Source organism: Heliangelus exortis, chromosome 1 (genome assembly GCF_036169615.1).
Source record: "Heliangelus exortis chromosome 1, bHelExo1.hap1, whole genome shotgun sequence".
NCBI classification, from domain to species: Eukaryota; Metazoa; Chordata; class Aves; order Apodiformes; family Trochilidae; genus Heliangelus; species Heliangelus exortis.
In genome coordinates this window covers 91,399,149-91,412,742 of record NC_092422.1, presented here as the reverse complement: position 1 = coordinate 91,412,742, position 13,594 = coordinate 91,399,149, and the positions used below count along the sequence as shown (strand labels likewise).

The 13,594-nt window shown below is 46.5% G+C and overlaps 1 protein-coding gene across 1 annotated transcript; it reads right to left on the bottom strand.

Annotated features, from left to right (window-relative positions):
• Positions 1 to 5,763: 5,763 nt before the first annotated feature.
• ATP5PO (ATP synthase peripheral stalk subunit OSCP) lies at positions 5,764 to 9,226 on the bottom strand. The gene is made up of 7 exons (XM_071753855.1): positions 9,106 to 9,226; positions 8,829 to 8,879; positions 8,635 to 8,745; positions 8,132 to 8,261; positions 7,903 to 8,015; positions 6,247 to 6,333; positions 5,764 to 5,943 (listed from the first exon to the last, which is right to left on the bottom strand). The coding sequence occupies exons 1-7, from the start codon at positions 9,133 to 9,135 to the stop codon at positions 5,830 to 5,832; spliced, it is 636 nt and encodes a 211-aa protein (XP_071609956.1). The 5' UTR covers positions 9,136 to 9,226; the 3' UTR covers positions 5,764 to 5,829.
• Between the last annotated feature and the right edge of the window lie 4,368 nt (positions 9,227 to 13,594).

Here is a 13,594-nt window from a genome sequence, read left to right as displayed (position 1 = left end):
ATGCAATGGAAGAAGTTGCCCTGGTAGTTCAGTTTCTAAGCTGTAATTCTAGAAGCTGCATTCTTCCCCTGTGTATGTTCATTTTAACAAGGAGAGTGGTATTTCTCCCTTGTGCTTTCTTGGCTAGAAGCCTTGTAGTAGAATTGAGTTAATTCACCAAGTGGAAGGGAACCAGACCTCTTTTAGAAATCACTGACATAACTTTTGAAAGATGGTGGTACCTGTGGATGGGCTGAATGCCAGTATTATGGCTCCAGAGAAAGGAAAGGAATATTTTTTTCTTTTCTTTTTTTTGCGGGGGGGAAGGGCAAGTTACTTTGAAATCAAATCCACAGTCTCACAGCAGAACTTTAAATATCCAGGGTGCCAAGCAGCCACAATAATATTAATAACAACAGTGGTTAATAACAATCATGTGTTTTAGTTGAGACTGGGAGATCCACACTGGATTTAGTGCAGCTCTGTATTTAAGTCGGAGTTTGTATGCACTTTTTTATAGAAGTGGAGCTTTTCAGTGCTTTTTTTACAGCCCTTTTACTCATCTTTCCCTGAATTAACCTTCTGAGCTATACCTTTGAGGTGCTGATACACTGCATTGTTTCCAGATGCTTTCACAAGGACTTTGTGGGTTTATCAACATTGCTGTCAGGCTCGTTGCTTTCCTGGTGCCATCCAGGCAGCCCTCACAACCATCCAGGAGGTACATGCCCTTTGCATATAGGGAATGGGCTGCATCAGCATCAAGGTGCCAGTGCTCCATTTCTCCAAGGACTTGTTTCCTGAATCTGTAGCTGTGTGAGGTGTTTCCCAGTGCTGCTGTTACACATCAGCAGGGTCAATGTCTCTCAGCTGTGTTTAGGACCTCTTCATCACTGCTCTGATTGCAGTAAGAATCAGCCTGGTCTTGGTGATCTCCCTCAAGAGCATTTTCTCCCTATGGATGGGAGTCAGCCCTTCAGAGATGCCTCTCAGAGAAATCACCTGAGCTCATTTTCCTCTGTGCTTGGTCACATGCAGCTAGAAGTCATTGCTGAAGGAAGGCTCAGCTCTCCCCCTTTCAGAGGTCCATCCTGCCTCCTGAACATGCACCTGGATACCTTTGCCATCCTTTCCAGAACTGCCAGCCAGTGTGTTCCTGCTGCCCACCCTGTAAGCCTCCAGTTCATTGCCAATAAGGTGTTAGATCATATTTGAGATCACCCAAGTCCCTTCCTGGCCGTGATTTTCCCACCTGCTGAGCCTCTTGGCTCCCTCCAAGCCAAACACCCTCTGCATTGCATGACCAAAGGCAGCTGATGACTGGAAAATGCTTCTCACCTCATCTTACTGCCACTGCAGTCCCATTAGGTTTTTCTTCTTTGTACACCTTGTGAATAAAAGGGTGCTTCTGTCCTGTAATTACTTAAGTCCTTTGGAAAGGTTGTTCTTTAACCCCAACTGCTGAAGCTCAGCTCTTTTTAGGGATTTAGGTGCTGTTTTTAGGGATTCCTTTGCAGGCTTCTCCCTTACAGCTCACCTGGCAGCTGCTACCTCTGCAGCAGGTCTCCATCCCCTTCCTCAGTGAAGGACTTCAGCAGATGATTAACTTCAATCCGTGCCCCAGTTCATTGCAAAGGCATAAATAAAGCCAGCCTGGTGTCTATGTGCTTTGCTGGGGATGGGATGCATGGAAGGATTCTAAATGCTTTGCTAATTTAGGGCCTAGGTTATGAAGTTAGTTTGAGTTCTGAAAGGATTGCAAATGGAGCATCAATCAAAAAGTCAACATTAAGATAAAATATAGAAGCAGTTTGCAGATGGATCTGTTTTCTTATTTTCCCAAAAGTGCTTTCAGCCAACAAACACCAGAATTGTATTTACTGAGCAAATCACAATTTATATACTTGCAGATTGCAGTGCATTTGGAAGCACTATAAAATACAAAAGCACCAGACTGACTTTGCCCTTGGAAATACCAAGCAAGTACAATGCTGGTAGAAAGCCCATCTGTAAAGCCCTGTGAGGCAGAATGCAGGAGGTGAGTTGATTTGGGCACTTTGAAAGCCAGAGCATGTCACTGAACTGACACAAAGCCAAATGACTGGTAAATTACAGAACTTTTTTCTAGATGCACTTAATTATTATATATTTTTCTCAACATGAGGTTTTAATGAAGGAACTTTTAAAATGTTAATTTTACAATTTTTTTACCCTTTAAAATCAATAAATCACTTTTTGTTACTTTTGAGTAGCTTTGGGGAGGGGGAAACATGGATAGTGCCATTTTTGTAATAATGTTAAATACATTTTCAAAACTAAGATATGACAAGTCCAGACTTCTGCTGCAACAGTCATGTCTATTTTCATACTGCTCTGTTTGCCACTGTGATATTTCAGTTTATTCAAATCCAGCAGTCAAAACCCCTTGAAGCAGAGACAAGCTGGTAATCAGGTTAAATCATCTTTGCTTTGAGGGGTTTGGTCTGTATGTACATTCCACATATATTCTGGCATTTGTTTAGCTCCAGCACTCTGGTCCTATGCTTGTGTGTGTGTGACTATTTGTACATACAAAAAAACCCCACAGTTCTGTTGCCATCAAATAGTGGGTAAATCTAACAGAAAAGCATTTATAGACACTCAGTTTTGTTTGTTCATTTAAATGTTTTAAAATAAGGACCATCCTTAGAAAAAAATTCTTTTTTCATAGGAGAATATATTTAGGACCTAATTTAAAAGACTAAAAGCACTGCAGTAGGGATATGTTAAACTAACCTAGTTGCTTGATATAGTTGTTAAAGGCTCTGCTGCCATTGTAGGTGAATTCCTTGTGCTGCTTGTGAAGCTGCAGGAGTGTCACTAACCCTGGATTTAGCAGTCAGTCTGGGATCTTCAAGTGTCCTGCAAGTGAAGGGAGTTTGCCTGAGATCAAGCCCTCAGGCAGCATCTCTTGCTTGTCATGGTGAGTGCAGGGGAGAGAGGGGAAAAGCAAAGAAACAGGGGCAAGGCTAAAAAGTAAGAGCTTGGTGAACAGCAGCATCTCTGCCCCCACAAGAAATGTGGGGGGGCATGTCCACAGGGCAGGGATTGGAAGGAAAATCCATCCCAGCTGTGGTGTGACCTATTCCTGCCAGGAGGAAAAGGGAAGCTCAGGTGTCTGTAACACTGGTCCTGATGCTTGGGCAGCTCGCTGGGCTCCCTCCCTCCTGCCCTTTCATCTTTCTGGCTCCTCAAGGTTTGCACCACCCCAAGCTGGGCAGCTTTTGGGATGCCTGAAAGGAGTGTGGGGGTCTCTCCCAGTGTGGGGAGACCTGGACTGCCCCACCTGCACCATGCACACAGGTGCCACCCAGATGAGGCCTGTAGCAAGGCACCACCACAGTCAGATGCTCCCCCAGGGCAGGGACAACCCCGATCCCTCAGAGAGAAGGCAAAGCAGCCTCCAGGAAGGCTTTGGCTTTGATAACATCTTCTGCAAAAATACCCTATTCCAGTCCTCGAATTGGTGAAAAGGAGGTGAGATCCTGGCAGCCTCTGCAGATTGTGTATTGGGTGCTTCCAACTTTGCATTGGTAACTTGTTAAAGAAAAATATCACTGTAGTATTTTTTTCAACATTAATGCTTTAGAATTGGGAAATCACTCTCCTTGCTGGTGATAGTGTTACATTTTAGTGCACTTTTTGCTGCCAAACAAATGTTATCAATTAACTGCCTTTCTTTTTTCCTTAAAAAAGGAAGTATTGTACTGTCTGCAGTATTCATATGATCCTAAAAATTACATCATTAATAAAAGGTTACACTTGTGTCTTAATTTCTGGCCAAACAGGAGGAAATGGAACTAATAGTACTGTTCATTTGCCTCACATCTTATTATTCTCCAGTAAAAAATTCATACTGTGAAGTTGGTTTCTGTTGTTTTTTTTAAAGCTTTTGTAGCATAGGTATAGTGAGTAACTGAATCAGACACCACTGTTTCTCATAAGACAATTTCAGCTGTTCTTGGGCTGCTCTGAATGTGTTGTCTCCTCAGCCACACTTGGTTAAACAGTTTACATACGTGGTCCTATTAAGCAGAAGTCCCTAAAATGTGTTCAGTGTTTGAGGGATTGTGCTACTCCCCAGACTGCCCTCACCAAGGTAGAAACTGCTGATGAAGAGTTTAGGCTGCACGATTTGTTTGGTACAGATGAGACTCTAGTTGTGTAAGTGAAATTATGCAAGAATAAATCCAGGTTTTTTTTTTAAAGTTTAACTGTGTACTGTTTAAATTCTTGAGAAGTACTGAAAAAGTGATGGTACGTTGTACTTACTTGTTAAATACATCCTCAGATTGGGACTGTTGACAAAAGAGCTACACAGGTGTAAGCAAAGGGATATCCCCAGCAGGAGGGAAATAACTTAGCATTATTTAACACCTGGCACACATTTTCATATCTGTAATGCATTGTCAGCATTTTTAAAGATTTGAATATTGAGACTGAAACAGTGGTGAAACAGGAAAAATAAAAAGTTATAAAAAAAAATTTAGAAACCACCCACCCGCACCCCCATAAAAAGACCCAACAACTTGCTTAGTAGGCAAGGTGCTGTTGCTTTGTGGTAAATTAAGTCCCTAAGCTGGGGCCAAGCACGTCACTGGCAATATTTATACAGGCTGGCAGTGACTGCCTGTGGCTTTGCTGCCTGAGAACATGGCAGCCCCACCTTGGTCTCTCCCCTAGATTTTGTTAATAATTACTGAATTAGGACAGCTGCCCGAGGGCTGTACCACTGGTACCCTGTTGAACAGGGGGCCCCTCTGTCCCACTCAGGGCCAGCTGATACATGGAGGGAGTACTCTTATCACAGCTGTTTCAAGGCTGGGTCAGCACAAGGGGACAGTGCTGCAGCCAAACCCTGCGTTGCAGTGGTCTGTAAATCATGGCCCATGTCACAGAAGGTGTGATGGGAAGGGCAGGAGCTGTTTGGGGAGGCTTTTTGCCAAATGAACAGGTTTCAATAATAACCCGTCTGGAATCAGCTAGCACCACCACTTTGACATCCCACCCTTGCAGGAATGGGATCCATCCAAAATTAAGTCAAATGTCAGCTCCTGACCAAGGACGAAGAGGGAGGAACAGGCACTGCCTGTCCAAGATGATCTAAGTGGGAAGCAGAGGCAAAGCATTTCAAAACAGGAAGAACACTTTGTATCCAAACGTCATCTGGGAAGCACATAACAGCCCACCATGACAACACTTCTAAATTATCAAATGACAGCTCCAAACACATCTGTACACAGTTTTAAGTTACCAACACTTTGGCCCCTCACTATTAAGGTTTTCAAGGATAATTTCAGTTTAAGGTATAAGAAAACTCTTTGGCATTAGAGGCGTGGAAGCAAAATGGGCCTGAGAAGTGTTTGGTGCTGAGAAAGCACTGATTAGATCACTGTTTGAAGAGACACTGTTGCACCAGAGTGACTCCAGCAGCTGCAGCTCCAACACTCACACCTTCCAGACACAGGAACAGCACATGGAGCTGTTCCTGCCATCATGATGACATCCTCTGCAAAAATTTTCTCTGGAGACTTACAGAACCTCAGTAGTGGTGACACCATTTTTCAGCTCCCAGAGCATTAGTCCCCATTTCCTTCAGAGCAACATTCACCTGAATTCAGGGCAAGACAGGTTTTCAAGCTGTCTCATGAAATGGCCAGTGAGGACGAGGTGAGATTCACTGCTGCTTCACCACCTTGCTCCCTCAGTGCTGTGTTTCTGAATCAAAATACTTGACACAATCTATTCAAGAAGAAATAGTTTTATTGTTTCCACCTCACAGCTTTCACTGTGAATGACAAGGTCAGCTTGCTAGACACTCTCTTTCATGATTTTGGTGAGTTTCTGGATCTTAGACCTTGTTGACATGTCTACGTACTTCTCCCCAATATTGACAATCATGCCACCAAGGATTGCTGGATCAGTCTAAAGAAGAAATATTGAACAGAAATTATATTATTTGTCTAAAAAATTGTTATCCCAGTATACGATTTTTTATGCTATTGAAAAGAGGCTTTTAAAAGAGCCTTTTTTTCCAGATTACTTAGCAGTCACTCTATTCCAAATTTATGATTTTAGTAATTAAAGCATCAAGTCTACATGAAAGCACAGCACTATGTAATATAACAACTGGACTCAGTAATTATTATATTTTTTTTAAGATCAGAGAGACTGAAGCCCAGCCTAACACACAAAGTTGAAATTTATTTACAAATAAAAAAACCAGACCTTCGTCTCCAGCTTCAAGATCTCTCCCTTAGACAAGAATCCACCCAGAACACCTTTTAGCTCACTAAGGCTGGCATCATCCAAGGGCTGAAAAATACGAACAGAAGACAAGGAAAATTAAGAACTTCAAAACAATTGAATGACAACCTAAATTTTATATTTTGATTCTTCTAAAGACAAACACTTCCATGACAAAGGGTTTTTAAGCAGCCTTCTTGAACAGGAATAACCAAAGAACAGCACAACAACAGCAGTCACTTTCTGCCCTGCTGATTCAAAGAAACCTTGTGTTATTTGTGCACCTGCTCCCAGAGAAAATTTTGAAGAAAACATCTTCAGATGGCAAACATCAGCAATCCATCCTGCCAAAAGTCTTGATGGAAAACACTGGGATCTGACTCACAGCAGTGTTTGAGCTATACAAGGAAAGATTAATATTTCTGCTGCTACAGTTAAGACCATCAACTTAAGAAGAAAAGCACTGGGCAGTGACTGAGGACACTGGCAGTGAGCTTCCAGCCATGCTGCTGGATTGCAGAATGCTCCTGGCTAAGTGCACCTCTCTCCATCACCATGGAAGAACTCTGCATCCCTGTGGGAGAGACACTGTGAATTTGTCCTTGCTGTCCCTACAAGTCACTCTGATACCACTGAGATGGAAACAAAAGGGACTTCACTGAAGACCAGTGGCTTTGGGTTACTGGTAATTTAAATAATTTCTGTTTAACAGCTACCAGTTTGAGAAGCAAAAGAAACTAACAACAGTGTCACCAAAACACGCAGCAGGAGTGTGACCTCATGTAGGAAGTATCTGGGAAAAGTTGTGGAAAGGTTTGCCTAGGTTTGTGAGTCTACACCTCCCTGCACACTACCAACTAGACTGACAATCTGTGTTCATGGCCTACAGAGAGAAAGTTAATCCAAAGTGGATCAGTCTCCTCAGTCCAGGCAGGCAGCTCACTGGGGAGACAGCCCTACCCAAAGGCCACAGATTGACATTACCTACCTGGATGACCATTTTTGCATTCTAGCAGACCCGGGCATGGATCCAATAAGAAGTTACTGAAGTGTCAGAACCACCATGCCTCCAGCCTGATGTTTTCAGCTCACAGAGACACTGTCTTCCCTCCTCCCTTCCTGAGAACCAGCCAGACTTGCCTTTGTGCCACTTTGGGAAAAGTCTTTCCACAGTTAGGAAGTCAGCCACTTGCCCAGATTACTGCAGTTGGTGAATCAGGTAGCTGCTCCCAGTGAAGAGCAGCACTAAGCACCAGAAGCATCCTTAGCCCTGTCAGGTATTTGCTTTGCTCTAACCAATAGCTCATCTGTTAGTTCTGGCCTATCTGTATCATCCTGGTGACAGAAATAAGAACACAGGCAGTTGTATCAGCCAACTGGGCTGGTTTTTATCAGCCACTGGGTTCACACCCAGTGAAGGAAAGATGTTACCTGAAAAGGGAGGAAAAGATTCAATTTTTTACCAGCTGGATGTCAAAAAACTATTTGCAGAAAGAAGTTCACATTGGTAGAGGTGAGGAATTTCCTCATGACTCACATGGCAAACTACAGAGAACAAAGTTAAGCTAAAAAAGGTTTCTACCTTTACACTTTTTATATGCCTACCTGCTAGACTCAATCTATAGGTATTTAACTCACCTGTGCAGTGGTGACTGTGCACAGCACTTCTCCTCGGTACGCGCTCATGATCTTCCCAAATGCAGAAACAATGTCTGGAGTGTGCCGCAAGCGACCATTTTCGGCAAGCAGGTCTGGAAGGGGCAGATGCATTGAAAGGGTTTAAAGCACCCACCAGAAGCAGACTTGGTGAGCTACCAGTAAAAACAAGTATCTCCAGACGGTTTTCAGAACTCAAATGGTTACTCACTCATCAGGTTGACAGTAATAGGGGACATCTTCTCTTTTGCCAAAGCATCGCTCACAGCTTTTTGTTTAACAGAGTTCTTGGTGTGAGGGTTCATCACGACACTGCCTAGCTTAGGGTCCTTCAGGAGGGTCTAAGATGACAAACAAGCAACATTAAATAAAGACAGAGAGTTCTCCAAGCATTATGAGGCCTAACTGGACCACCCAAAGCAGGCAACAGAGTTATTCATCGAGTAAGAATGAAGGTCTGAAGCTGATGGGAAGTTAAACGGCAGCTCCAGGTGGGGCTTATTTACGTTTCTTTCAGAGCTGATGCTCCTTCCTAGCAGCCTCACACCAGGGGCACAGGGCTGAGGGCACAGACGCCAGGCCTGCTGCTAAGGGGGAGCCTCACGCTGCAGAGGGGCTTAACCCTCACCTCCTTCCTAACAAGCATCAGGCAAGCCCCACAGCTCCCAACACCCCCTCCGAGCTGAGGCCAACGCAGGCCGGAGGACACCTTACCCACACCCGGTTCAGCTCCTTCTCAACCTGGTCCAGGTTCTTCTGCTTGGAGGCGGCGGAGTACAGCGCGGTGGCATAGCGCCCTTCCAGACCGTACACCTGGATGGGGGGCTGAGGGCGAGAGCAGGCGGGCGCTGAGCGCAACCCCGAGCCGCTGACAACCCCCCCCAAACCCCTTCAGACCATCCCCTCACCTTCACCAGCTTGGAGGCCGGCCTGGCCACCGACGTGCTCAGCTGCCGCACCTGCGGGGAGCAGAAACGTCGCCGTCGGTACGCACCCCCAGCCCCGGGAACCGGAGGGGGATCGGGGGAAGAGGTAAGGGGTTGGGGGCGGGGGGTTGGGTTCCGAAACCCTGGAAGGGGGGTAGGTGAGGGCAGAGGCGTGATCCCCCATTTCCCGCTCTCCCCTCCCCCGCTCCCAACACCGCGTCAGGGGCCGCCGCGTTCCCCGCCCCCGCCTCAACTTCACCTTCAGGGTGAACCCCGCCACGGCCGCCATCTTCCCCCACCGCCTCTCGAGGTCACCGCTGAGCCCGGCCCCAGAGGCAGGGAAGGGCGCAGGCGCCGCGGCGATCACCGCCCCCGGCTCCCCGCTTCCCGCCGTCCCCTTCTGCCCCGGCGCTCAATGGGAAGGGTAGTTCCCCAGGGCTGCACCTTCCCGCTGCCTGTTGGGGGATGTAGTTCCTGAGACATGGCAGGGAGAGGGGGGCCCAGGAGGCCCCCGCCTCCCCTCGTACCCCTTCCTCCTCTCGAACTGCCCGGTGTCACTCTCCCCAGCGCGCTCCGAGCAGCCTCGCCGGCCCCCCCCTGAGAATTAGTGGCAAAAGCTGAGCGCTAAAGGTGCCCCAACCATACGGCTGTCCCGAGGGGTGCTCCTCCTCTGAGAAACTGCTGCTTGGCACGGGCAGGGTGGTCTGTGCTAGGCTCAGAGGTGAAGAGAATGGGAGGGTGGTCCCTGTGGCATTACTGCCCTGGTCTGGGTGAAATGTCCCCCTCATTGCTCCTTCTGTCACCCTGGTGCTAAAAGGTGACTTTCCTTCAGACCACTGTGGGAGCAAGCGGAGGCAAGTGACAAGTGGTGTTCCTCAGGGGTTAGTATTAGGTTAGGACTGGTGCTATTTAACATCTTTATTGGAGACATGGATAGTGGGATAGTGTATCCTCAGTGAGTCTGCTGATGATACGAAGCTGTGTGGTGTGGGTGACACCTTAGAGGGAAGGCAGACTATCGCATGCCAACCTAATGATGGCCAAGTGCAAAGTCCTGCACCTGGGCTGGTGCAGCCCCAGGCACAGATACAGGCTTGGAGGAGAGCACACAGAGAGCAGCCCTGTGGAAAAGGACCTGAGGGTGGTAGCAGATGAGAAGCTCTATAGGAGCCACTAGTGTGTGCTCACAACCCTGAAGGCAAACTGCATCCTGGGCTGCATCAGCAGAAGTGCGGTCAGCGGGGAGAGGGAGCTGATGCTGCCCCTCTGCTCTGCTCTGCTCTGCCCTGCTCTGCTCTGCCCTGCTCTGTTGAGACCCCACCAGGAATACTGCGTACAGCTCTGGAGCTCCCAGCACAGGAGAGATACAGACCTGTTGGAGAGGGTCCAGAGAAGGACTGTGAAGATGACCAGAGGGCTGGAGAAGAGAGGGGCCTGAGGAGACCTTACAGTGGCTTTCTAGCACAGTAAAGGGGGGGGTGGGGCTTTCCACCAGAGAGGGCATTGATAGGACAAGGGGTAATGGCTTTAAACTGAAAGAGGGTAGATTTAAGTTAGATATTAGGAAAAGCTTCTTCACCATGAGGGTAGTAAGATACTGAAATAGATTGCCACGGGAGGTTGCTGATGGCCACTCCCAGGAGGGAGGCCAGGTTGGATGAGGACTTGTGCAACCTGGTCTAGTGGGAGGTGTCCCTGCCCATGCAGGGGGTTGGATCTTGGTGATCTTTAAGGCCCCATCCAACCCAAACCATTCTATGATTCCTTAGGCAGAGCCTGGCAGCATCACGGAGCTCTGGACAGGACTGGAATGACCAGGGGAATTGCTTCCTGTGCAGGCCTTGCCCCCATCTCTGCTTGTCCCTGCACATGCAGAGCTTCCCCCAGCCCCAGAGCTGGCCATGTGCGTGTTTGTGGCTTTACATGTGGAGGGGTCCAGAGGTGGGCTGGCTGGGCAGGGCCACAGAGGATGCTTGGTGGCCTGGTGATTGCTGTTACTGGTGACCCACAGCCCTTTCTCACGTTCCTGTAAGGGTCCTGTAACTCACACCTGTGCACATTCCTCTGTTCAGATGTACCAGGAAAGCAAGCGTCGCAGGACAGCAGGTGTTACACTAGTTCATCAGCAGAGTATATGTGAACTGTGCTTTCCTCAGAGATGTCTGGTGCCCTTTAACACAGCAAAACTACCTGGGAAATGCAGTGAGCTATTTCCTCCCCTCAGACAAACCAGGTCCAAAGGTCTCCCAGGGCCAAGAGACAGTCTTCCAGATAGAGCATTGGGTAGGCAGTCTGAGTGTCAACTCTTACTGTCAGTCTCTCCGCATGACCTTGAGCAACTTGGATCCTGCCTGCTTCCAAATTATCTTGCGTGGTTAAACTCTTTCTCTCCTTAATTCTTCCAGCTTTTCCATAAGAGATGGTGAAACACTTGCCTGCTTCCCAGAGCTGTTATAAAGACTGAGTAATTATTTTCTGCAGTGTGAGTAGCTCAGGTGGGCAGTGCTTTTGAAGCAGGTAGCATGGCGTTAGTGAAAAGCACCCTGCGTGCTTTTCTGCAGAGCAGACTCGAGTCACTAGATGTTGCTGTTGCTACAAACTAAAAGTGGAGGGATCGCTTCAGCTACGTCAAGCCCAGAGAATTAGAATGAGACCCTTTAGGAAATTCGCTTGAATAAAAGAGCTGGTCTATCGTCCCACTGGAAAGAACACAGTATCACCAACAGGCTTTATTCCGGATGTAGGAATTTAGTTCCCTGTTCCATCCCTGGCTGTGTTTCATGGAATAATCGAGTGACAAAACGGTTTGATTGGAAAGAACCTTAAAGATTATCTAGTTCTAACCCCCTGCCATGGGCAGAGACACCTCCCATTGGATGAGGTAGCTCCCCATCCATCCTGGCCTTGAACACTGCCAGGGAGGGTGCAGACACAACTGACCTGGGGAACCTGTGCCAGTGTCTCACCATCCTCACACTGAAGAATTTCTTCCTAATAGCTAATTCAAATCTACTCTCAGTTTAAAACCTTTCTCTGTTGTTCTATCACTAAGTGCCCATGTCAAAAGTCCTTCCTCATCTTTCCTGTAGGCTCCCTTCAGGTACTGGAAGGCCACTATAAAGTCTCCCAAGACTTCTCCAGGCTTTCTCAGCCTGTCCCTGTAGGTGCTCCAGGCTTTGTGGCCCTACTGTAGACTTGCTCCAACAGCTCTGTGTCCTTCCTCTGTTGGGGGCTCCAGAACTGGACACAGCACTGCAGATTGGGTGGAAGTGGATTCCACTCACAAGAGTGGAATAGAGGGGGAGAATCACCTCCCTTGACATTCTTTTGATGCAGCCCAGAATCTGGTTGGCTTTCTGGGCTGCAAGAGCACATTGCCTCCTCATTTTGAGCTTCTCATCAACCTATCCCCCCAAGTCCCTTTTTTCAGGGCTGTTCTCAGTTCGTTCTCTGTGCTGCCTGTATATGTGCTTGGGATTGCCCCAGCCTAGGTGCAGGCCCTTGCATCTGGCCTTGTTGATTCATATTTAATATGGGGACATTGAAGGCTACAACCATGACAGGTTTAAGCCTGACATAACATCATGCTTCTTGGTAAGAAAAGCATATTCTAAACCATAGAAAAATCCTTGGTTTTCTTCAGCAAAAATCTTATTTTGTCTATTTTTTTGGGTGATAATGTTCATGCACTGATATTTTGGAATGCTGCAAAGAATGGATTTATTTGAAGAGGTGTTCTGTATTTATGAGTGCAATTCTGAAACACTGTCTTATCCTGTAACATTTTAACACACAGAAAATCTGTCTTAATGAGGTTAGTCACATCACTGAGAGCTGAGAGCACTTTAATGAACTAGGGATTGGGTCAAATCCTGATAGTACTTCAAAGAATTAAAATCAGAGATCTCATCATAGGTTAATTTTAGACAAGTAAAATCCCACAGGTGATAAACAGGTTGCACCTTTATGCCTTATGGCATAAGGAAGGATTTCCTTTAAATCCTGATAAAGCCTGTTCTTGTGCTTGGGTGTCTGTTATAATAATGGGTAACACCGTCATCGTTGTATGGGAGTTTATAGGAGTTTTTTTATCCTACAAAGCAGTTAAACTCCCCATCCTGTGAGTACCTCATAATTTGACATTTACCTCGGTGCCTTGTCTCAATTTAGTCACTTAGTGAGCACTTGAACATTTACAAGCTCTCCCATGAGAAACACCTGGAAGAACATGCAACTTGTGTGTCTACTGCTTTAGTGCTTGTAGGACTGTAACCTTAAAGTTCTCATTCTTAGCAGATGTGGTGATATAAGCATCACCTTTTTCTCTTGTGGGGACAGACTAGAACTGAAATAATATAAAATATATTTTATTTTCCTTTTATCTGAGAAATCTTGAAAACAATTGGTCTGAGTTTAGATATATTTTGACATACCCTTCTGCTTATATTGAAGACACATGGGCTTCACACAGGCATGGCAGCCACAAAGGCCACTGTAATCAGCACTTTTATGTATCTAGATATGACTCTTCAACCATGGTAGTGGTGGGAATGTGTTTTGATCTGGGCTCATCTGTGTGAGGTGTCATAAAACTTGTGGCAAGACTTAGGCCATTCCTCAAAGAACTTGAAGCATGTAGAGGTAAAAAAAAAGATGAGGTTTGTAACAACACATTGCTCTCACAGTGGTGAGAGCATCAGGTCAGCGCCACAAAACAAGCCAAACTTACCATCCATCAGACCAGGGGT

Excerpts from the sequence above, each read along its gene's own strand:
- ATP5PO (XM_071753855.1), bottom strand. The coding sequence starts at position 9,135 with ATGGCGGCCGTGGCGGGGTTCACCCTGAAG. Across the intron at positions 8,016-8,131 it reads TATTACTGTCAACCTGATGA|ACCTGCTTGCCGAAAATGGT; the intron begins GTGAGTAACCAT and ends TGCCCCTTCCAG. Across the intron at positions 5,944-6,246 it reads TCTTGAAGCTGGAGACGAAG|ACTGATCCAGCAATCCTTGG; the intron begins GTCTGGTTTTTT and ends TTTCTTCTTTAG.